Source organism: Rhinolophus sinicus, linkage group LG04 (genome assembly GCF_036562045.2).
Source record: "Rhinolophus sinicus isolate RSC01 linkage group LG04, ASM3656204v1, whole genome shotgun sequence".
NCBI classification, from domain to species: Eukaryota; Metazoa; Chordata; class Mammalia; order Chiroptera; family Rhinolophidae; genus Rhinolophus; species Rhinolophus sinicus.
In genome coordinates this window covers 112,339,234-112,361,946 of record NC_133754.1, presented here as the reverse complement: position 1 = coordinate 112,361,946, position 22,713 = coordinate 112,339,234, and the positions used below count along the sequence as shown (strand labels likewise).

The following is a 22,713-nucleotide window of genomic DNA, read 5'->3' as shown; positions in this document are numbered from 1 at the left end:
TGTACATGAAAAAAAAGACATCCCCTGAAAATAAGCCCTAGTGCATCTTTTGGAGCAAAAATTAATGTAAGACATGGTCTTATTTTCAGGGAAATATGGTATGTGTATGTATATGTGTGTGTGCATGAGTCTTTGCCTGTGTGTGTCTGCAAGTGTTTGTGTGCATGCATATGTGCTTTATAAATTCTGTTAATCACACTTTCCCTGTCTAATGTTATGGATTGCCTTGTGCCATGAGGGACAAAGGCAGAGGTTCTAGCACCTTCCACTAGGGTGCATTCCGATTTGAAATGAGTCTGGGCCTGTCTGTGACACACCAGTCATACCTTCCACATAAAGGCCTCTTGGGAACAAGAGGCCCTTCAATGTCACTGTGTCCCCAGCGTAGCCCCCAAGCACGTGGGCTGCACTGGGGGCCCTCTGAGAGCCCAGGTCTGCCTCCTTCCCTGCCCTGGGTGGGGTTTGCAGCACATATGGCAAGGTGAGGACAGAGAGCCCACAGATTTTCCCAGTTGACACAGATTCATTCAGTATGGGGCCCAGCGGTCCCCACGGGAACTCAGCAAGGAGTCCCCGTTGACACAAGGCTCATAGAAAGCAGGTGTCACACCCTTAAAGTGGTTCTGATCCCAGAGTTGCCTTTTTTTAGCTCTGTGACTGCTCAAGAGGTTACTTCACTCATTAACTTGTCACTTTCCTCCTGAGGCCTGCCTAGCTGTCACACTCAGGGAGGTGGGGTATTGCTCTCACACCCCAAGTGTCCCTGGGCAGCTGTCCCCAGGGTGCATTGTCAGAGGGGGATGTTGGGGCACCACAGGCAGGAGGACACTCAGCCTCTGCACTCGGAGGTGTCACGGGGCCTGGGTGAGGGAAGGAGCCCACTAACCAGGCCTGCAGGGGAAGCCTGGCAGAGCTTAGACCCTGCCCCGCTGCTCTGTCTCCCAGCCCATGCGCTCCAGCCACAGCATCAGGCAGGGTAGTCTGTCCACGCCATGGTGTGGCTGCTCAGTCCTCAGTGCTGGTCCGGAAGGCCAGAGGCTGCATGACTAGCCTGGCGCCAGGTCAGCACCCACTTCTCAGGCCCAGCTCCTGGAGGCACGTGGAGCTGCTGCTTCTGTCTCCTGCTGCCTGCGGCACCCCAGCCTTGTGCCTCTGCATGCCTTCTCAGGGGAGACTGGCAGGGCTCCAGCCTCGCTTTCTTCCCCTGATGTGGGGCTGTCCTTAGACCACGCTGCCTCAAGGAAGAAGATGCCAACTTGGGTGCCAACTTAGGAGTCCTCAGGCCCTGCTGGGAGGACAGGGGTGCCCCCACCCTGCCGACCTGCAGAAACACACATGGTGTCCCCTCCTCAGCACCCGCCTCCTCCTCCTGCCCCCTCCCGCTGGTCCCCATGCTGCACTAGGTTCGCCTGTCTTTGTCAGTCAGGTTGTGGCCTCTTCTATCTGCAGTGTCACGGCTTCCAGCGTGTGTCCTGGGCTTCTCTTCTCATCCACCTCAAATGCCTGAATGCTTTGGGCCCTTTCACTGGTGGGGACCCCCTAAAAGCCCGGCTTTCCTTCCATTGGGGGCAGGCAGGGAGGTCCCCCAATTCGTGTGGACAGCCCGGATCCGGGAAGCGGGGCTCACCGAGTTCATTCCACTCCTCTGTGGATATACACAGCAATCTTTGTCTCGCCAGGCCCTTTGAGTGGGGGGCACCTTATAAACTCAAAAGCCCTGTTCACATGGGATGTCCCAGGGTCACTTCCTGATGCAGGACAGGCCCACAAGAAAGGATGATGTTTATGCTATTTTCAGAGTCAGCGTGACCTGGGCCATGGTTGGAATGGTGTCCTCAATCCAGTGCCCTATCTTATCCATGGTTGCCCCCTCTCTGTCCCAGTCCACTGGGCTCTTTAGGAAGCAGGGATGATGACCCCAGGCCAGTAATTTGCCCAAGGTAACACAGAGACAAGATGGTGGGGCAAGAAAGATGTGGGCAGGTAATCCCGGTCTCTTTGGATCTCCTGTCTGTGCCTGGTGCTGCCTCCAGCAGTCCCAGCTTGTGTATTGCCAGGTTTCCATAACATCCACTCACATCTTGGCCTTTGAGACAAGTATGACATAATGTCACCTGATGTCTCCAAGTTGACTTGATGGGAGACGGGGAAGGGGTGGTGGTTTGGAACAGAGGCCAGCTTTGCCACCAGTCCCCCAGTACCTTCCCCTTCTTGCTTTAGGTAAGTCCTTTTCAGTAGCAGTCATTGTCACTGGGCTGTCATCAGCTGCCCTCATCCCCACAGCCCCTGAGACACAGGAGTTGCAGGGCTCACTCCTGCAGGCCTTCCATCCTCGTCTGGGAAGGACTGGCACCCTGAGGGCCCCTCCAGCAGTCTCTCATATCCAGCCTCATTTCTGCTGAGGGTCAACCTGTCTCAGACCCCACCCAGCAGCCCTTAGAGTCAGGTGACTGACTTGTCTCTGTGCCCGGTGCCCTCCTCACTCACTGAGTTACCTGTGGCTGCCCTGAACGGGGAGGTGGGTGGGGTGGTGGTAGGGAGGGCCACAAGGAAATTGCTTCCCTCCCCTGAGGGCTCCCAGTCCCGTAGGGGGTGTGTGTGCATGTGTGAGTGCACGTATATGTGCACAGGTGTGCCACAGTCCAGTAGGGGTGTGTGCACATGCTCAAGTATTGAAAAGTCTAAGGTGTGTGTATGCTGATGTCCTGGGAGCATGCATGAGGACAGGGCAGCCTAAGGGATGGGCAGGGTGGTGTGGGTAGGGGCGGCTGCACAGAGGTGAGGTGGGCACAGGTCAGGGCTGGGGAGGGCAGAGGGCACAGCAGGTGCCAGCCGGCCTGCCCCTGCCTGTGAGATGTAGGCTGTTGGGACAGCAAAGGTCCAGCAGGGTGGTGACAGTCTGCGCTATTTGAGGACAAATCCAAGGGGAGGCAGTGTCCTGAAGGCCAATGTTGGTGGGACTTTCTCAGGAGGTGCCTCTGACGTGTTCTTGGCAGACTGGGTGCCATCTTCTGGGCCAGCGGGTTGAGAGTTGTGGAGTGGGCGTGGGGGCGCTGACCGGAGGCTGAGGAGGGTGAGGGCTGCTGACTGTGACAACGCACGGTCATTGGGTGTGAAAGGCTGGGTGGTCCGGGCCCTGGAGACCCCAAGAAGTTTGCCTGGGGAGAGTTGAGTCTGGTCGAGTTCACGGCTCCTCGGCTGCCCTCCTGGCTGGTCCCTGGAGGCAGGCGGAAGGGGGATGTGGGGAGTGGGGCTGTGTGGGGTGCTGACCCACCCCGTCTCCCCCACAGTGAAGAAGAAGCGGACCTGGCACAAGCACGGCCCGGGGCAGACGCCCGACGTGAAGCCCGTTCAGAACGGCAGCCAGCTCTTCATCAAGGAGTTGCGGAGTCGGACCTTTCCCAGGTGGGCAGCCATGTCCTCCCTCTGTTTGCTCTGTCCGAGGCCAGATGCATACCCCTCCAAAGGGGTTCAGGGACAATGGGCTTCCCTCCAGGGCAAGAAGCCCCCTGGAACCCTAGGTCTCGGCAGGGGGCTGACCGCTCCCTTCTGAGCACCTCCAGGTACAGCACGGGAGGCAAGGGACCTATGCTCCCAGCGGGTGTTCCCTTCACACAGGACCTTCCTAAGGGGGATGCCTTGTCCCCATCTTATGGACAAGGAGCAGGGCGAGTGTACAGCCTAAGACCACCTTCCAGACGTGGCAGGTCCTGGCCCCAGGATTACAGCTTCCTTCTGTGCCCTGGGCCTGGCGCAGACTGTCCCTAGGTGTACTTCTAAGGCCCCCACCCCATGCACCCTTGTCTTTCATGAGGGCAGAGGGCAGAGGGCAGGATTGGGGCCGCAGGAACAACGGCTTCTGGTGAGAAGGGGCGTGGTGACTCCGGACCTTCTCCGAGCCACTCCTCAGCCCTTCGTACTGGATGAGTGTTTGACAATTCTCCTTCTCCATCACCTCATTCTCTTCTTCGTGTGTGGTTTCTGATGAGAATCCAGTATAACTCTTATCTTTGGACAAAGTAGTTTTTCCCCTCTGGCTTCTTTCTTTTTTCTTTTCTGTTTTTTTCCAACTTTATTGAGATACAATTCGTGTATCATACAAATCACCCATTTAAAGGGTGCAATTCAGTTGTTTTTGGTATATTCACAGATATGTGCACCCCCATTAGTAAATTTTAGAACATTTCATCACCCCAAAAGAAACCCATAACTTTATCACCCCCAAACTTCTCCCTCTCCTCCCAGCCCTAAGCAACCACTAATCTGCATTCTGCCTCTGTGGATTTGCCTATTGCAGACATTTCATCTAAATGGAATTATACACTATGTGACCCTTTGTGTCTGGCTTCCTTCACTCAGTATAATGTCTTCAAGGTTCATCCGTGTCATAGTGTGTATCCACATCTTACTCCTCTTTATGGCAGAATAATATTCCATTGTATGGACAGACCACATTTTGTTTATTCATTCACCAGTTGACCAACATTTGGCTTATTTCTGATTTTTGGCTACTGTGAATAATTGTGTTATAAACATTCTTGTACAAGTTTTTGTGTGGACATATGTTTTTGTTTTTTTAGAAGTCACTCTATTTAATTGTTTGAGGAACTGCCAGGCTGTTTTCCAAAATGATTGCACCACTTTCCATTCCTACCAGCAGTGTATGGGGTTCCAATTCCTCCATGTCCTCACCAGCACTTGTTGTTATATGACTTTTTGATTCTAATCATCTTTTAGGTATGAAGTGGTCTCTCATGGTGATTTTGATTTGCATTTTCCTAATCACTAGTGATGCTCAGCATCTTTCATGTGCTTGTTGGTCGTTTGTCTATTTTCCTTGGAGAAATGTCAATTCAGATCTTTTGCCCATTTAATTGTTTTTTTGAGTTCTAAGAGTTCTTTATATATTTTATATACTACTCCCTTACCAGACATATGATTTGTGAATACTTTATTCCATTTTGTATGTTGTCTTTTCACTTTTCTCGATAGTGTCCTTTGAATTGCAAACGTTTGTAATTTTGATGAAGTCTAACATATCTTTTATTTTGTTGTTTGTGCTTTTGCTGTCATATCTAAGAATTCTTTGCCAAGTTTAAGGTCATGAAGATCTATCCCTATGTTTTCTTCTAAGAGTTTTATGTCTTACGGTTGGTTTTTGATACATTTTCAGTTAATTTTTGGATATAGTGTGAGGTAAGGACCTAACTTCATGTTTTTTGCTTGCGGCTATCGATTTGTTCCTGTACCATTTATTGAGAAAGACAACTCTCTCACTATTAAATGGTCTCAGAACCATTGTCGAAGATCTCTCAGCCATAGATGTATGCATGTATTTCTGGACACTTAATTCTATCCCACTGGTCTCTGTTTATTCTTAGTCTAGTCTCACACTGTTTTGATTACTGTAACTCTGCAGTAAGTTTTGAAGTCAAGAAGTGTGAGTCCTCCAATTTTGTTTTTCGTTTTCAAGAGTGTTTTGGTCATTCTGGGTTCCTTGAAATTCCATATGAATTTTAGGATCACCTTGTCAATTTCTACAACAAGGTCATATGAGACTCTGGTACGGATTGTGTTGAATAAGTAGAATCAGAGAGAGGATTGCCATCTTAATAATGTTAAATCTTCCGACCCATTAATATGGGATATTTTCCCATTTATTGAGATCTTTTAAATTTCTTTCAACAATGTTTTGTAATTTTCAGAGTACAAGTTTTGCACTTCCTTTGTTAAATTTATTCCTAAGTGATTTGTTCTTTTGATGCTCTTGTAAATGGAATTGTTTTCTTAATTTTATTTTCAGATTGTTCATTGCTATTGTACTGAAATGCAATTGATTTATATATAATAATCCTAATCCTGCAACCTTGATGGTGTTCTTTATACACAAGATTATATCATCTTTGAATAGATAATTTTAAACCTTCTTCCTTTTCCAAGTTGGGTTACTTTTATTTCTTTTTCTTACCTATTTGTTCTGGCTAAAACCTCCAGCAGAATGCAGAGTAGAAGTGACCAGGTAAGGGTGATCAGGGCCCCAGTAATCTTAGGATGCCACACTCAGGGTAGTGCTTCAGTTCCATGAGTGTGGCCTTGGTGGAAGAAGGGAACCCCCATCTTTTGGCATCCCTTGCCCAGGACTTAGCTTCAGCAACAGACAGCTGGGGAGGGATAAGAAAGGCTGATATTCTGCTCCTCCCAGAGGAAAGCCCTCCACCTGGGAGCTGATGGGGACTCTCATTCAGCGTCCCTGTGTCCTTGGCTGCAGCGTTCTGGAGGGAAGCCTCCTCCTCACTGAGCTGGGAAGGCATAGGGAGGGAGTGGTCTTGGCTCAAATATCACGTAATCTTGCCGTTGTTATTGAGCTTGCTTAGATTCTCTTGCATAGGTGTTTATTCATTTGCTGTTTGCTCTTAGGACTAATTCCAGAGGCTTTGAAGAGTTGTTCTTAAAGGGGGGAGAGGAGTTATTACTGGGTGAGGGATATAAATGATAAATATCTAACTATTACATTGTTTTGTATACCTGAAACTAAAAAACTTTTAAAATTAAATTAAAAAAATAAAATAATTTTCACCAGTTTCAATAGGGTGTAGGTCAGTAGAGCTCTTCACTGTTGTACCAGAAGTCGATTTCTCTGATCTGGCTTCTTTCAGGATAGTCTTGGATTTTCTGCAGTTTCAATATAACATATCTAAGTGTAGAGTTTTGGGTTTTTTGATTTTGGTATTTATGCTTGGTGTTGCCTGAGTTTTCAGAATCTGTGGTTACATGTCTGCCATTAATTTTGGAAAATTCTCAGCCATATTACTTCAAACACTCTGTTCCTTTCTCTTTTGCTTTTCCTTTTGGTATTCCCATCATGCATATATGACTCTTTTTGGAATTGTTCTACATTTCTTGAATATTCTGTTTCCCCCTCTTTTATTCTTTTTTCTCTTTGCCTTTCATTTTGGGGAGTTTTTGTTGGCATACTTCAAGCTTACTGATTCTTTTCCTCAGCTGTGTCCAGGCTTCCTTCATTTCTAATAGATTATTATTATTTCTAGCATTTCCTTTGGATTATTAAAAGTTCCATCTCTCTGCTTACTTTATCCATCTGTTCTTGCATGTTGTTCACTTTTTCCATTAGCACTCCTAACATATTAATGATGATTATTTTAAATTTCCTACCTGATAATTCCAAATTCTGTGCTATATCTGAGTCTTGTTCTGTTGCTTAATTTGTCTCTTCAGACTATGGGTTTTCTTGCCTTTTAGCATGCCTTGTATATTTTGTTGAAAGCTAGACATGATGTATTGTTAATGAGAACTTAGTGAATTAGGCATTTAGTGTGAGGTTTTATGTTGACCTGACTAGGAGGTGGGCTATAACTGTAGGTGCCAGAGGCATCACGTTCTTTTGGTTTCCTTGGTATTTTTTGTCGTCCCTGTCTTGTTTTCATTAGGTTTCCCTAAGAACTCCTTCTTAAATAGTCTGTCTCACAGCTCTCTGAATTATACTGTTATACTGTAATAAGGTTTTAGGGATGGGAAGTATTCTATAATTTAATGATTAAATCTCAGTGTTTTAGTGGGCTTGAGGCTCTGTGATGTTCGGTAACATTTCTCAGCCTTTTCTTTTTCTCTCCTTACCTGAGACAGAAAGGCTGTGGGGACTACAGTTGGCTGCTTGCTCTTCCCCTGTCAGATAAGGGTCTGGTGGAGTCATTTCTCCTAGAGGTAAACTTTGTTATGGAGAACACTCTGAGTATATTTAAACATAGTTACTTTTCCAGAAATAAGAGCAGATCATAAGATCCTGGTAGAGTTACTGAGGCAAAATTCATGAAGGTGTGGGTCTCCTCTGAGACTGGGCCCCCATGAGTTTTTAGCTGTTAATCTAGTCCACACTCAACTTTCACACGTTGTCAAAAATGACCATTTAAGTATTTTTTCCTACCAGTTACTGTCTCTGAAGTAGAAGCAGCTTCTACTTCAGGTTATCTCAGCTGTGATTTTCTGTATTTGCTTGTCTCCTCAAATTTTGGGTTGGCTGTTTTCCATGTAACCCCAATTATCTGATGAATCTTAGAAAAGTTACTGGTTTTCAGTTTGTCCAACTTTTTTGTTGTTGTGAGGACAGGAGTGACACCTTCCAGGCTCTTTGCATGTGGGATTTGAAACCAGAAGTCTAGTTCCACGTTATTTTAACTCCTTCCCATTAATTGGATTGTTTTTTATTGTTAAGTTTTAAGAATCCTTTACATATTCTGGATACTTGTCACTTATCAGATACTTTCTCCCATTCTATGGGTTGTCTTTTCACTTTCTTGATAGTGCTCCTTTGAAGCACAAAAACTTATAAGTTTGATGAAGTCTAATTTATCTACTTTTTCTTTTGTTGTTTGTGTTTTTGGTGTCTTATCTGAAAATACCAGTGCTAAGTTCCTGCTCATGAAGATGTATGCCTATGTTTTCATTTGACATTTTTATAGTTTTAGGTCTTTGAGTAATCTTGAGTTAATTTTTGTATATGGTGTGGGGTAGGGGTCCAACTTCATTTTTTTGCATATGGATATTCAGTTCTCCCATGCAACATTTATTGAAATGACTGTTCTTTCTCCGTTGAATTGTCTTGACACCACTGATGAGAAGCAGTTGGCCATAGATGTTTGGGGTTTATTTCTAGACACTCAGTTATGTTCCATCGATTCATATGTCTTTTCTTATGCCAGTACTACACCATCTTGATTACTGTAGCCTTGTAGTGAATTTTGAAATTGAGAAGTATCCTCCAGTTTTGTTCTTTATTTTTAAGACTATTTTGGTCAACAGGGTGCCTTGCATTTCCATTCAGCATTCCAAGTTCAGCTTGTCAATTTCTGCAAAGATGTCAGTTGATATTTTGATAGGGATTGTGTGGAATCTGTAGATCAATTTTCCATTGAAAAGGGTTTTGTCTCCATCTGCTGCATCCTCAGGCCCAGACACAACCTATGCAGGGTCTGCCCACCCATTAAGGGGCTGGGGATGTAAGGGGAGCCAGGAGAACAAGGAGGGGTGGGGGGAGCCAAGAGAGCAAGGTGGGGTAGTGGAGGATTGGTAGGAAGGATGGGTACACTGTGTCTCCATCCCCCACTCATCACTTACCTTGCCTCCGGGCAGGTGACTGGACCTTCCTGATCTCAAGGTTTCCATCTGTGAGGAGTGTGTAAGACCCTGCCATGTCTACCATGTGGCTGTCCCATGACCTCCAGTCATGGCGTTTTGGGGAGTCCTCCTCGGGCAGTGGGAGGTGTGTAGCAGGAGCTCAGGCTCCAGGTCTCTGGCCCTGAGGCCCTGCCCAGGCCTGTCAAGAGTGCAGAGAGGTTGGGACCTAGGCTGACGTGACCTCTGACCTGCACTTCCCTGCAGCGCGGAAGACGTGGTGGTCCGTGTGCCGGGCAGTCAGCTCACACTGGCCTACATGGAAGAGCACGGTTTCACTGAGCCCATTCTTGTCCCCAAGAAAGATGGGCTGGGCCTGGCAGTCCCAGCCCCCACCTTCTATGTCAGCGATGTCGAGAACTACGTGGGTAAGTGCCTTCCCCTTCACGCGGCTGTGGGCACCCAGGGCCTGCTGGCCTGGAGCCCTAACTGTGTCCCCATGCCCTCTGAGCAGGTGTGACTCAGGATCTTGGTGCTCTATTCTGGGCGCTCTTCTTAGAATTAGACCCCACATTCCACCTAAGTGACATGTGACCTAGGCCCCTTCCCCTCTCAGTTACTCTGGCTGCAGAGTGGGGCTATCTTGGGGACCACCTGATTCTGTCAGCTGAGAATCCCATTACTGTTGGTTGCTAATGACAGTCATGCCAGGAGAGCCCAGCCAGGTGGGGCCACTTCCCCTGAGGCCTGTGCTGTGTCCTCCTCAGCCTCTCCTGAGGACTGGCCTCACTTCTCTGCTCCAGGATACACCTACCCATGGCTCAGGGCTGCCTCTTTCCTGGGTCCCTGTGGGTTCCAGCTGATGCTGTCAGCAGCTCTGTCTCATGTCCCCTGGCAATTCCCAGCACCGTGGACACCCTCAGGCAGGACACTTTGGGTGGAGGGAGGTGCCCTTTTGTGCTGGGGTATTGTCCACGAGGCAGCTGGCATCGAGAGGCCAGCCCACCCACGACAGTGACCCCAGCCTGGCTAGTGGCCACATGGCCCTGGCTTTGAGGCCCTTGTGGTTGCTGGGGCTCAGTGTGTTCAAAGGGATACCTGGGTGGCCAGTGGGGGAGGAAAGACCGTCAAGTGGCAAATGCCCTGGCCACATGCCCGACAGGTGAGGGTGCAGGTACCAGGACCACTGAGGCATTGCTACATCACCCAAAGTTTGACCCTCTGCATCTGTAAAGCCTATGGTGGAGTGGGTGAGGGGACTAAATGAGACCGTCTGTATGAGAGCCAGGGCCACACCGCTCTCTGGAACCAGAACCCACCAGGGGTGGTCCTGGGGCTGAGTGACTTGTGGTGGGGAGAGAGAAGGACTCACTTTCCAGCCTGGCAATGACCTCCATCTCGGCTGTGTGCCAGGCCTGTAATAGCATCTGGAGGAATAACCAACATCTAATGGATGCCTCCCATGGGTCAGGCATTTTTCTAGGCTCTTCCCACATATGAACCAGTGTCATCCTACCCATGGCTCTGTCCTCCAGACCCTGGGCTCAGGTCTGCCTAGGCCCTGCCCCCTGCACCACAGCTGTGCCACATGGAGAGACAGTCTTAGAGGTTTTTATTGTAAATGTCTTTCTTTCCCTCTTAATTGTTTTGTTATGGAACTTTTCATATAAACACAAGATGAGAGGAGTCAACAGTGAGCCCCCACATGCCTAGTACTGGCCGAAAAATCCACCAGCTTTCAGCTGTTTTTCTGTCTCCCTCACATTTTCCCGACCACCCTCCCTGCCACCCCCACCCCAGAGTATTTTAAAACAAAACTGTGGCACATCCATCGTGTCACCCACGACAACTCCAGTACACAGCTCTAACAGACAGTTTTTTAAAAAATACAGTTACGATTCCATTTTTGCATTCTACAACACAAATGATAATTCCTTAATATCATCTAATACCCACCATAATTCTCCCCAGTTGCCTCAAAAACACCTATGTACACAGGTGTTTGAATCAGAATCTAAACAAGATCACACAATTCATTGGGTTTTTATGTCCCTTCAGTTTCTTTTCTTCTGGAACAGCTCCCTCTTCCTTCCCATTACCTTGGTTTGTTGGAGAAACGGGGTTGTTGGTCCTGGAGAATTTCCCACATTGGAATTTAGGAAAATCTCTCACTGGGATTTGGCTGGCAGTGTCCCTGTGGTGTTATGTATCATGTTTCTTTGACCCCAGTAGTTCCTGCATCACATGGTGAGAAGCTTGCTCAGGTCTGTGTTCAGGTTGCGGCAGGATCCTTCCCAGGTGGGGGTGCTTCCGTTTGGCTAGAGGCCTCCGTGCCTGGCCGTCCCCTTTTAGGCAGTGATCCAGGCAGTCCAGCCCCATCTGTTCACAGAAACTCCCGTCAACTTTTCACTTACAGTCAGAGCAGCCATGGAGGAGTGTTGGGAAGGAAGAGTTGGCTAATCCTGTCCTTCTTTTTCCCTTTGTTAATTGTGAGTCCTCTACAAAGAGTTTCCCTCATTGGTGACTCGGTTGTGCTAAACTTTCTTTCCATCATCAGCAATATTTACCTGCACTTTTCCTCATCAACTATAGAAAATGTAGGATAAATGTTTTTCTTTGATTTATCAATTTTCAGAATAATGAGTTGGTGCCCTGGAATGCAGAAGTCTCTTAATTCTTTAATTTTTAAATTGTAAGTGTGTTCTATGCATTATTTAGGACATACGTAACACTAAAAACATCTTCTTTATTTAAATCTAGTTCAAATTTACCTGGTGCCCTGTATTTTTAATTGCTGATCTGGCCACCTTGGCCGAGGCTGGTGACTCTGCCACCCCACTACACCACGGGGTCCTCCTGACAGCCGCAGGGAGCGGGTAGGGGATGGGGCTGGACAGCAGGGACCAGAGCTTCAGTATCCAGCCTTCCCTTCTGTGGCCTTCCCCTCTGCTCGTCCTGGCCCAACCTTACGGGAGGCCAGGCCATCTTCGCCTCTGGGTGCTCACCGCCCTCACCACCTCCCCAGGCCCGGAGCGGAGCGTGGATGTGACAGATGTCACCAAGCAGAAGGACTGCAAGATGAAACTGAAGGAGTTTGTGGACTATTACTACAGCACCAGCCGCAGGCGGGTCCTCAGCCTCACCAGCCTTGAGTTCTCTGACACCAGGTGAGCCGGGTGGGTGGGGCCTGAGGTCAGGCCCCAGGAGTCCTGTATTATCCCGCTCCAGGGAGGCACATACGTTGACAGGTCTCAAGGAGTGTAAAATACTGAACACGACATTATTTTGTTCTTTTTCTTCTAAAGTATGAAAGTTATGCATTGTGAAAAATTCAAACAGAAAACAAGGAGAAAGATGCCAGCTCGTCTGGCTGGCCCTATCCTGCTCCCCAGAGGCATTGGGAATGATCTGGAGTACTTTCCTCCAGAAAGCACGTGCTTGTCATGGCGCACACACACGCTCACTGAGAGACCAGCACACTCCCCAAAACACTCACACACATATGCAGACACACCCCCACACAGGTACACACGCTCCCACCGCCCCTGTGCCACACATACTTCTACCCTTGCTCGTGTGCATGCACACACTTTAATTTGCACCTTCAGCACAATGGGATCGTGTCGTAGCAGCTGCTCTGCTCCTGCCTTGTCAGCCTGAGCCACCCCCGTGTCCAACCCACTTGGTAGAGCCCCACCCTGCTGGCTGCTGTTCTCAGGACAAGATCACTGCAGAAGGCGCCATGGCTATCTGGGCCCACCTAGTTCCAGGCTTCTGTTGTCATAGGTTGGTCAGATGCTGGCTCTGCCTTGTGTCCTTGTGACTCTGTGCTCCCAGGACCACCGGCCAGCCAGGTCCACCGCCAGCTGTGTCCCTCTTGTCCCCTCTGTCAAATCCCCGCCCCTCTCCAGCTGGCCCTTGGGAAAGGTCCCGTACACCCTCTCTCTGCAAGGCACGAGTTAATGATGGTTTAGTTTAAGGACAATTTCATTTTTGGATTATTTCCACCTTGCTAATTCTAGAAAGCACACGAGATAACAAAATAGCCCATGTGCAAAAGGATAGGTAGGAAAAAAATAAGAGTTATTGAAAAACACATTGAGAAATAGCATATATAACTATGCCAGGAGCCATAATGCAATAATGTAACTGGATGCTGAATTTTGTTTGAGCTTCCTGACAGCTAAGGCCAAAAGGGAAATAAGGATAAGGTAGATTATGGTATCTAGGGAAAACAGCCTCCTATCTATGTGTTCACGAGAAAGGTTTTCTCCAGGGCCGAGCTCTGAGGAGTGTGTTGCTTTGGTACCAAAGAACAAACTGACTCATGTCGCCATCAACTTGATTGGCTGCCCTGGCCGGAGGGGTCTTCACAGGCTGATGGAGCCAGGAGGAGATGGTGCTGTGGCCTCTCAGGCCACCTGTTTGCTATCAGGAAAATGTATGGTGCTTCTGGTGTCCAAGGACTGTGGGGTGGGGGCCATATACACTTCAAACAGCCGTTAATGGTCCTGGTGCCAGCGCCATCGAATGCCCTCAGGTCATCTTCTATACCATCCCGAGGGAAGAGGTATGGTGTCTGTTTCATCAGTGCAGTCTGTCTTCAAAGATGTGTGCTGGGGTGCAAGTGCTAGGCCCAACCCCATGGGCTGTCTGGGGCTGTATTCAGGATATCCATGGGGGCCTTGTGGCATCTCCCCTCCTCTCCGGGAGTCTCTGAAAGGCTTTGGGGAGCAGCTGGCATTGGGGGGAGGAGAATGGGCTGGCCTTGTACCTGAGGAGCAGTCAAGCAAGGAAAGAAGGATATTTGGGGCCATGTGGGGAGACAGCGGCAGCCCCACAACTGCTGTGGTGTATGGTGTGTGGAGGAGGGTCTTGGAGGAGGACACAGACACTGACCAGCGAAGACGGCTCTCATGGGGGACATTGAGGGATTCTAGTTTGGAAGAAGCCAGAGGTTTAAAGAGGAGGGCCCTTGAGCTCAGGGTGGCCTGACCTCTGATTTGTGAAAGTCTTGTCTGGGTGGCATGGCCTTGAATGCAGAGATGTGTGGATTCCATCCTGCCTGAGGCAGCAAGAAAGTTGAGGCTGGCCCCGGGAACCTGAGGTGCCCCAACACAGGTACTGCTGAGCTGGACGTTCTTGAGGCAGTACTGTGCATTTTATCGTGGACAGGGACATTTAATTGCAGCAAAGTCTGCCTTCACCTTTTCGCACATTCCCTGGAAGTAAGCTGGCTGGTCTGACAGTGACTGGCGTGGCAGAGGTTCTGGGCACCCCGTTGTCAGCACTGGAGATCAGCGGCTTTTCTTGAGGCAATGCCAAGAGGCACTTGGGCTGCATGTGAGATATGATACTCTCAGGCCGTCATGCCAGCATGGCATGGACCAGCCCAGGAAAACACCTTTCGAGGTCTCCAGGAAAGGGCTGTCTCTAGGGTAGACTGTCCTCAAGCCTTCTCCACACCCATCTTTGGGTGAGGAGACCAGTGTTAGACACCTGCCACAGCCATGCCCAGCGACCGGACTTGTTCTGCCCTCTGTGAGCCTCAGTTTGTGCATCTATAAGATGGGAATAATTTCATATAGCCCGACGTGAGAAATAGGCGTGGGATGTGAGTCTCAGAGCACCTTTCCTGCCCCACCCGGGACATAACAAACATAGTATCATTTCCTACCATCACTGACTGCTCTTCCTGTCCCTGCCCCCAGAATGTCTAGCTTTGTGGAGCCGCCTGACATTGTGAAGAAACTGTCCTGGGTAGAGAACTACTGGCCTGACGATGCATTGCTGGCCAAGCCCAAGGTGACCAAGTTCTGCCTGATCTGTGTGAAGGACAGCTACACCGACTTCCACATCGACTCCGGGGGCGCCTCTGCCTGGTACCACGTGCTCAAGGTCAGTCTCGGGGGCATCCCTCGCCCTTGACCAGGTCGATGTCAGGCTGCAAGAGCGTCTGCAGTTTTCACGCGCCCTCATGGTGGCCAGCACTGGGAAGGATGAGGGATAAGATGTTTCTCCCCCAGGAGGTGGGGGGCGGGCAGGGCAGAGGCACCTCAGGACCAAAGCAGCATGACTGTGCTGCCTTTTTCTAAAGACTGAGACTCATGATGCAATCAGAAGAGGCCCAATGGAGTGGTGACCTACTGCTCAGTGGCCGCTCTTATCCAGGGAAGGGAGAATGGTGCTGGAAAGACTTCCTGGAAAAGGGAACAAGGGAGCTTGCCCCACTGGGGCCCTCCTTCAGAGGAGTGCAGGGGCTGGGCTTTGGGTGCATCTGAGCAGCAGGGAGGGCTGGGGTCCCCTGGCTGGGGGCAGATAAAGAAGCTAGGGGAAAGGGAAGACGTGAAAACAAAAGAGACCCCGAGCCTTGGGCTCAGCCACCTGCCCAGGTCTCCCTAGACTGAACAAGTCCTGCCCTGTACCCTTCCCCACTGATCATTCTGGCCTGAGTATAGGGCCTCCGTGTCTCAGTCCACGTCCAGGCACAGGGTCGGCCAGGGCCTGGCTGCGGGGCCTCCTTCTATCTCCAGCCAAGACCCAAACCATTCTCTGGAGCAGGCTTTCCTATAACTCTTCAGACAGGTCACAGCTTTGTCCCTTGGCACACGTGGTGTCCCTATTGCTGCAGAGATATGGCGTGTGGGGTGGCAGTGGTGACCCGACCATGCAGAAGGTTCCTATGCCTAGAACCTTCCAAACATGCAGACTTCTGAATTGTAAAACACGTGTGGCCTCAGGGTTTTAGGGGAGGAATGGTGGGCCTGGGTAGGATTGTGTTCAAGCCAGGGCCCAGCACAAGGAGCCCAGGGTCCCCAGGACATGGTGGGCTCTACTCTTCCCCCATAGTATTCCTAGGTCATGGCGGGCTCTCTCCCCCACAACATCCCCAGGACATGGTGAGCTCTGCCCACCCTCCAGCATTCATGCAGTCGTGCGTGGCGGGCTCTGTCCCCACTGCAGTCATGGCGTATGACAGGCTCTGACAATGGCCTCTCGTTGGCAGGGGGAGAAGATCTTCTATCTCATCAAGCCGGCTTCCGCCAACATCTCCCTGTATGAGCGCTGGCAGTCGGCCTCGAACCACAGCGAGATGTTCTTTGCCGACCAGGTGGACAAATGCTACAAGTGCACCCTTAAGCAGGGCCAGACACTCTTCATCCCCTCAGGTGAGCACCCTGTCCCCATGCTGTGTCTCCACCACTGGGTTTTGCCCTGGGAGGTTAGGCCCACTGTGTGGTCACCTCTGGGGCCACCTCCGGGTAGAGAGCCCCTGCAGCCTCTGGCCTGGCTGTGCTTACAGAAGCTGGGCCATGGGCATGGGATTGCATGGAGCCTGGAGAGCCCAGGCCTGAGGCCAAGCCACACTGTCAGAGACGGGTGTTTGCTGATCTTGACATTTCAAACATAGCAGAAGGAGGAAGTAGGACGTGAATAGATAAACGCCCTTTGCAGACGTCACATTGCTTCACCCATAAATATTTCACCATCTCTGAAAGGCTTCCTTTTAAAAATAATATAATTACACACCTTAAAAATGATTAGTTAACAAATACTTAGTTTCACCAAATCTTCAGTCAATGCCCAGATTTTCTCACTGTCGTTTATGGGGCATCACATTTCTGTTGACTTATGTGCCTTGGAGTCTCTCCTTATCTAGGTCCACCCCCACACCTGGCTCCCCACAATTAGTTGTTTTCCCAAGTCTGGCCCAGGCTCCATCTCTGAGGATAATGTGGAGATGAACCCAGCTCTCCCAGGAAGTGTGGCATCCCTGCCTCCTCTCCTTCCACCCCTGCATGGGGAGGTCGGGGATGCTGGGCAACCCTAACCAGAGTGGGTCTGAGCAAGTCCGGCAGCCCCCAGGCCTGAGTTTGCCCATCTGTACCACGTGGGGTGGATTAAACAGACTTGGCCAGCTCAGACATGGTCTCCTTCCTGGAGGGCCCACCTCCTCCTTACACGAGGCCAGGCCAGAGCTCCTGTCAGGGGTCCCCAGTGGATAGAGGCACAGAGCCCATGCTGGCCAGCTCAGGCCAGGCAGCCGCCAAGAACCTGGCATGACAGCGCTGTGAAGGCCGAGCCACGTCTGTCTCCCCAGGCTGGATTTACGCCACGCTCACGCCCGTGGACTGCCTGGCCTTCGCGGGACACTTCCTCCACAGCCTGAGTGTGGAGATGCAGATGAGGTAGGGTTACACTTGCCCCTGGGCTCCACCGGGCATGGTCCCCACCATCAGTGTGACAGCAACTCCCGAATGGCTGGGCCTCCATGTGTGTGGGAGGCAGGAGGAGGTGTGCCCTTGAGATGCCTAGTTTCTGGACAGCCTCCATGGCCTGTGGCAGGTTCGGGGTGAATTGAAAGGCTGACCTGCCTTCCCCTAGCTCTGACCCAGAGGTCTCGAAACCATAGGGCTCACCGTCATACAGGGCACTTGTCCCAGTGTGGTCCCCTTGTTCACCTCACCATGCAGAGCCCCGCAGGAAGTCCTGAGCAGGCGTGGCCTCGATATGGCCTTGTCATAGCCATGGCCGCGGCGTGGGTTCACCCTCCTTTAGTGTCACCTGCTTAGGACACAGTGCACTGAACAGTTCTTTGGTGTGGCTTCCAGAGCGTACGAAGTGGAAAGAAGATTGAAACTGGGCAGCCTGACTCAGTTTCCCAACTTTGAAACCGCCTGCTGGTACATGGGGAAGCACCTGTTGGAGGCCTTCAAAGGTACATCCTGGTGTCTTGGCTGTTTGTTTGCATGTGGAGCTCAGGGACACCGGGAAGGGGTAACAGTTCTGTCCTCATGCATCAGACCCCGAGGCGGGCTGAACACTGCCGTCAGGCAGCTGAGCAACTTCCCTCCGCTCCCAGGCCTCGTCCGTGCCAGGAGGGGCTGGGCTGGACTCTTGCCTGCAGGGCTGTCTGGTGTTTCAAATAAAGCACTGGCCACATGTTCCCAGGCCTGGTGTACATGCTGCTTGGTGCCTGTGGCCTTCTGTGGGTACTGCCAGGGCTCTGTTGGGACACACCTGAGGGACCGCCGTAACGACCCTGCCACATGGGGCTGGGTGTGTATGTCAGGGTCCATGGGGGGGCACACAGGGAGGGGCCAGCTCCACGGGGCCCCTGACCTCCGTGGACACAGAGCCCTGTTCCAGGCCCTGCTGGTCACACCTTGGGGAGCAGCACTGGCACCCCACAGACGTTCCACAGCTGCATGAGGGAACCAGAGGAACTTTGCTTCAATGTTCTCCTTTCTCAGCGGTACCTTTCTGGAAGCTGCTCTTTTGTGTCTGTAAGAGCAGAGCGAAGCCCACCTATAGGGACCCTCTTGACTTTGGCTCTAGTTTGAGACGAGAAAGCTGAAAATGGTCCTTAATTCGAACTGGCCAGGTTTCAATGAAATTCGCCCATCAGGCCCCAAATTCAGAGCTCTGAGCTCCACCCTGGCAGAGGGAGTGCCTGCCTAGGGGGCTCGGTGGGAGACAAGGTGGGGGCAGTGTGGGCAGAGCCCACTAGGGACTAACTGAATCCAGAGCAACTGCTGGCCAGTGGGGCCCCACTGGGACACCCTTGCCACCCTGCTTCAAGCCTTCCTCTGTGAAGGGTGACAGCATAGCCGCCTGGGACCAAGAAGACCCAGGGATCTGCCTCCAGCCAGGCAGAGGGGCATTTAGTCACCTGGCAGTGTCAGAGCTCTCCGACAGGAAGCGGGAATGCTCTGTCCCTTTTCTGTGAGGCTGACCCTGGCCCCCAAGGGCATCTTTGAAGTGGGCCCCAGCGGGAATCGGACCCACCTCCCTGTGTCCTTCAGCCACGCAGAAGGTGGGAATCAGAAAGCTCCTGGGATGCTTGGTTCTGGGCTCAACTGTGACCCTTTGCTGAGGCAGGCCGAGGAGCAGGCAGAAGGGGTAGCCAGGCCGCCTGGTGAGGGGCCTGGAGGGTGGATGGTGGAAGGGACAGTTCTGCCCCGACAGGTGTCCTAGACAGGCGTCTCCCAGGTTCTAAGAGGAACCGTTGGCAGTTGGGCCAGTGGCAGTGGGCAGAGGCCTCTGGAAGGTCCAGCCTTGAGCTGTCCCCTCATTTCCATCCCACCTTAGGCGTGAAGTCGCCTTCAGGTGACAGGTGAGGGCAGGCAGGTGCCCACCTGAGCAAACCCCTTCATCTCCCCCCAGGTTCTCACAAATCCGGGAAGCAGCTGCCCCCTCATTTAGTCCAAGGAGCTAAAATTCTCAATGGTGCTTTCAGATCATGGACGAAAAAGCAGGTAGGGAAGTGTGCCAGGCGTGACCCAGGGTGAGGGGAGGATGGCAGGTGGGGAGCCATCCCCAGGGTTCATCTTTCCTTCCGTGGGAACTAGTGGGTGAAGAGCAAGCGGGTGCCACCAGCCCAAGTCAGACACCTGGGTGGGGACGAGGGGGTGGGTAACAGGAGAGAGCCCTCCATCTGGAAGCCCAGCCTAAAGGGTAGGGGTTGGGTAGCCTGGAGATTCAGTGGGAAGAAGGCTGGTGGCACTGAGTGAACCCCAGAGGACAGGAAGCAGGAAGATTCTGTGCAGCTGCCAGCCAGATGACCAGGTGCCGGGCTCTGGACAGGAGAGCAGGGATGCCCTGTCAGCCCCTCCTGGCTCAGGTATCAGCTCAGCCCAGCTTTGCCAAGTGACAAAGGCAGGCCTTTCCTCCTCTGACCCCCTACCCCCACAGCCACCTGCAGTAGCACTGTCCTGTGTCCCCATGGCCCCCTATTAGCACTGCCCTATGCTTCCCATATCCCCCACAGTAAGTAACACTGGCCTGTGCCCCCCATGGCCCCCACACCTTCACTAGCACCCATGCAGCAGCTCTTTTTCCAATGGAGGCCCCCAGAGAAGTGGCTTCAGAGTTCCCTTGGCATCTTGCCTGGATTGTTGGCACACAGGGAGGGGAGGGGCCCGATCAGCCTTGGGCAGTCTCTGGGTCCATGTCTCCTCACTGGGGGCTCCTCTTTTCCCAGTCAGGAGAGCCAGCACTGTCTGAGTGGGCCCGGGCCCCACTAGGCCTGCAGGAGGCCTTGGGGGTGGGAGCCAGGAGGGGTACACCTGTGTGCTTCCTTGTGCTTCCTGCATCTCTCATGGGTGAGCCAGGTGGGGTGGGTCAGCCAGTGCCCTCCCAGGGCTGTCCTGTGGCCACATGTCCTCTGGCCTCAAAGCTTAGAGTGAGTGGTGCAGGGCACCCCTTTACCTTACCTCAGCCAGATGGCCAGGACAAGCAACCTTGTGCTCAGGAAGAAGGGACAGCCCACACTCGCTCTGCAGCTGCTGGAGTCTCCGGGACTCACTTTTTCCACCTGTAGAGTGGGGTCACAGCAGAGCCTTCTTGTAGGGGCAGTGTCTGGCTGGAGAGGGCTAACTTCTCCAGGACCCCACACAGCCAGTCTATGCCCATGGCAGCTCCTGTCCCATGCCTGTCTGGGTAGCGGTGGGTCCTAGGTCAATAGGCAAGGCAGAGCTGGAGGGACAGAGAGGGCTAGTCAGGAACCACAGAGGCTGAGCCTGCTTGGGGCCCCTGTGGGTGAGAAGTAGAGCAGAAGTGGGCATGGCACAGAAGGCGGGCATCCATGCCCAGACTTGGCAGCTGGCCTGCTGACCCTGTGCGTGGCTGTCCTGCAGGCTTTGGCAGAGCATGAAGACGAGCTCCCAGAGCACTTCAAACCTTCGCAGCTCATCAAAGACCTCGCCAAAGAGATCCGGCTCAGTGAGGTAGGGCTGACCCCGGGGCCTCTGACCCTGGCTGAGGGAGGCCTGTCTGTCCGTCTTCCCTGGCCCTCCCCACATTCCAGCCAGGGACTGCCATGTGGGTCTCCTGCATGACGTGGGCTCGGACTCCTAGACCCCTGTGGCAGGCTGCAGTCTCCTGGCGGGAGCTTAGGGAAGGAGACATGGGGTGTGAGCTCCTCTGCAGTTCCCTGTAGGGCTGGTGGAGGAAGAGTCTAGCCCCTCCAGCCATCCCCACCAAGGAGGTAGAGGGTCAAGTGGCTGACGGTGTAGACACATGTGCCCATGTCACATGCGTAGTGTAGATAAATGTACCCTGTCACATGAATGGTATACACAGATGTGAGTGTATCACATGATGGTGTAAATGGATGTGCCTGTGTCACATGGATGGTGTTGATTGATATGCCTGTCACATGTACAGTATAGATGGATGTGACTGTTACACGGATGATGTAGGATAGAAGTAAGCATGTCAACGATGGTAGAGATGAATGTGAGCATGTCACATGGATGATATAAGATAGATGTGACTGTTACATGGTGTGGGCAGATGTGAGTGTATCACACAGATGGTGTAGAAGGATTTGCCCATGTCACACAACGGTATAGATGGATATTCCTTTCTCGCTTGAGTGTCTCCCATGGCCTGGGGCCATAAGCCCCTTTTGGCAGGAGGCAGTTGATCACCTCTCTCTCTCCTTCCCCCAGAATGCCTCCAAGGCAGCCAGACCCGAAGTGACTACAGCCATCTCCTCGAATGACATCTGTTTTGGGGACCGAGAGAAGGAGGAGCCCCCATCCCCCATTGAGGCCAGCCCTCCTCGGTCCCTCCTGGAGAAAGTGTCCAAAAAAAAGACTCCCAAAACCATGAAGATGCCCAAGCCATCCAAAGTCCCTAAGCCCCCCAAACCCCCCAAGCCCTCAAAGCCCCCCAAATCACTGAAGTTGAAGGATGGGGGCAAAAAGAAAGGGAAGAAGTGCAGGGGTTCGGCCTCACCTACCATCCCCAACCTGGACCTTCTGGAGGCCCACACCAAGGAGGCGCTGACCAAGATAGAGCCGCCCAAGAAGGGCAAGGTGGGTAGCCTCACCCTCCCCACTGCTGGGCAGTCAGTGGGCCAGCACACACACTAGGGACTGGGCCTGTGGGGTGGAACTGGGGTTGCCATGTTCTTGTGCTAGAAAACCAGGGCAGGTGGGCTCTGCCCCAAGCTTGGCATGGTGGGCAGCTGGAGAGAGACCCTCACGATAAAAGCAACAATATGTGTGCTGGGACGGGGTGGCACCATGGGGAGTCACCTAGGGGATGAGCTGGCTGAATCTTCCCTGAGGCCCAGGCATTGGCTGAGATCTGAAGGCGGGTGAGGCACCTGTTGGAGGGTAGTGGGGAGGCAGGAGGGGTGTAGCAATGGGGCCAGGTTGCTAGAGGGGCCTAAGCCCCCATGAACAGTGAGAGAGGCGAGCCTTACCCTGAGGACCCACCAGTGTGATCAGAGGGTCTTGGTGTTGGCTTCAGGGACCATAAGTTCCTAAGACCGGGCCCCATTGAGTGATTTACTGCTAGTGGGAGGTGTTAACCACCTCCAGGAGGTCAGCGACCACCAGGGCCAGTATTGCAGGGCTGCAGTGGGACACATTGGTTTTCCCTTCCTCAAGACAAAGAAGGTAGATAGATGAATGAATGAATGGAGGGAGGGAAGGAGAAAAAAGGGTAAATGGGTAAGTGGGTGGATGGGTAGTGGATGGGTGGGTGGATCGATGGATAGGTGGGTGGATGGATGGATGGATGGATGGATAGATGGATATATATGAATGGGTAGGTGAATAGTGGATGAGT

General features: G+C 51.9%; 1 protein-coding gene across 1 annotated transcript in view; it reads left to right on the top strand.

The window, feature by feature from the left end:
* PHF2 (PHD finger protein 2) overlaps positions 1-22,713 on the top strand; it is a 90,990-nt gene that overhangs the window by 53,353 nt on the left and 14,924 nt on the right. The window contains exons 3-12 of the mRNA XM_074330235.1: positions 3,291-3,405; positions 9,397-9,557; positions 12,155-12,296; positions 14,841-15,027; positions 16,136-16,298; positions 17,231-17,318; positions 17,742-17,848; positions 19,297-19,388; positions 20,769-20,858; positions 21,585-21,953. Of these exons, the coding sequence (XP_074186336.1) occupies positions 3,291-3,405; positions 9,397-9,557; positions 12,155-12,296; positions 14,841-15,027; positions 16,136-16,298; positions 17,231-17,318; positions 17,742-17,848; positions 19,297-19,388; positions 20,769-20,858; positions 21,585-21,953 (1,514 nt within the window). The remainder of the gene's footprint in view (positions 1-3,290; positions 3,406-9,396; positions 9,558-12,154; positions 12,297-14,840; positions 15,028-16,135; positions 16,299-17,230; positions 17,319-17,741; positions 17,849-19,296; positions 19,389-20,768; positions 20,859-21,584; positions 21,954-22,713) is intronic.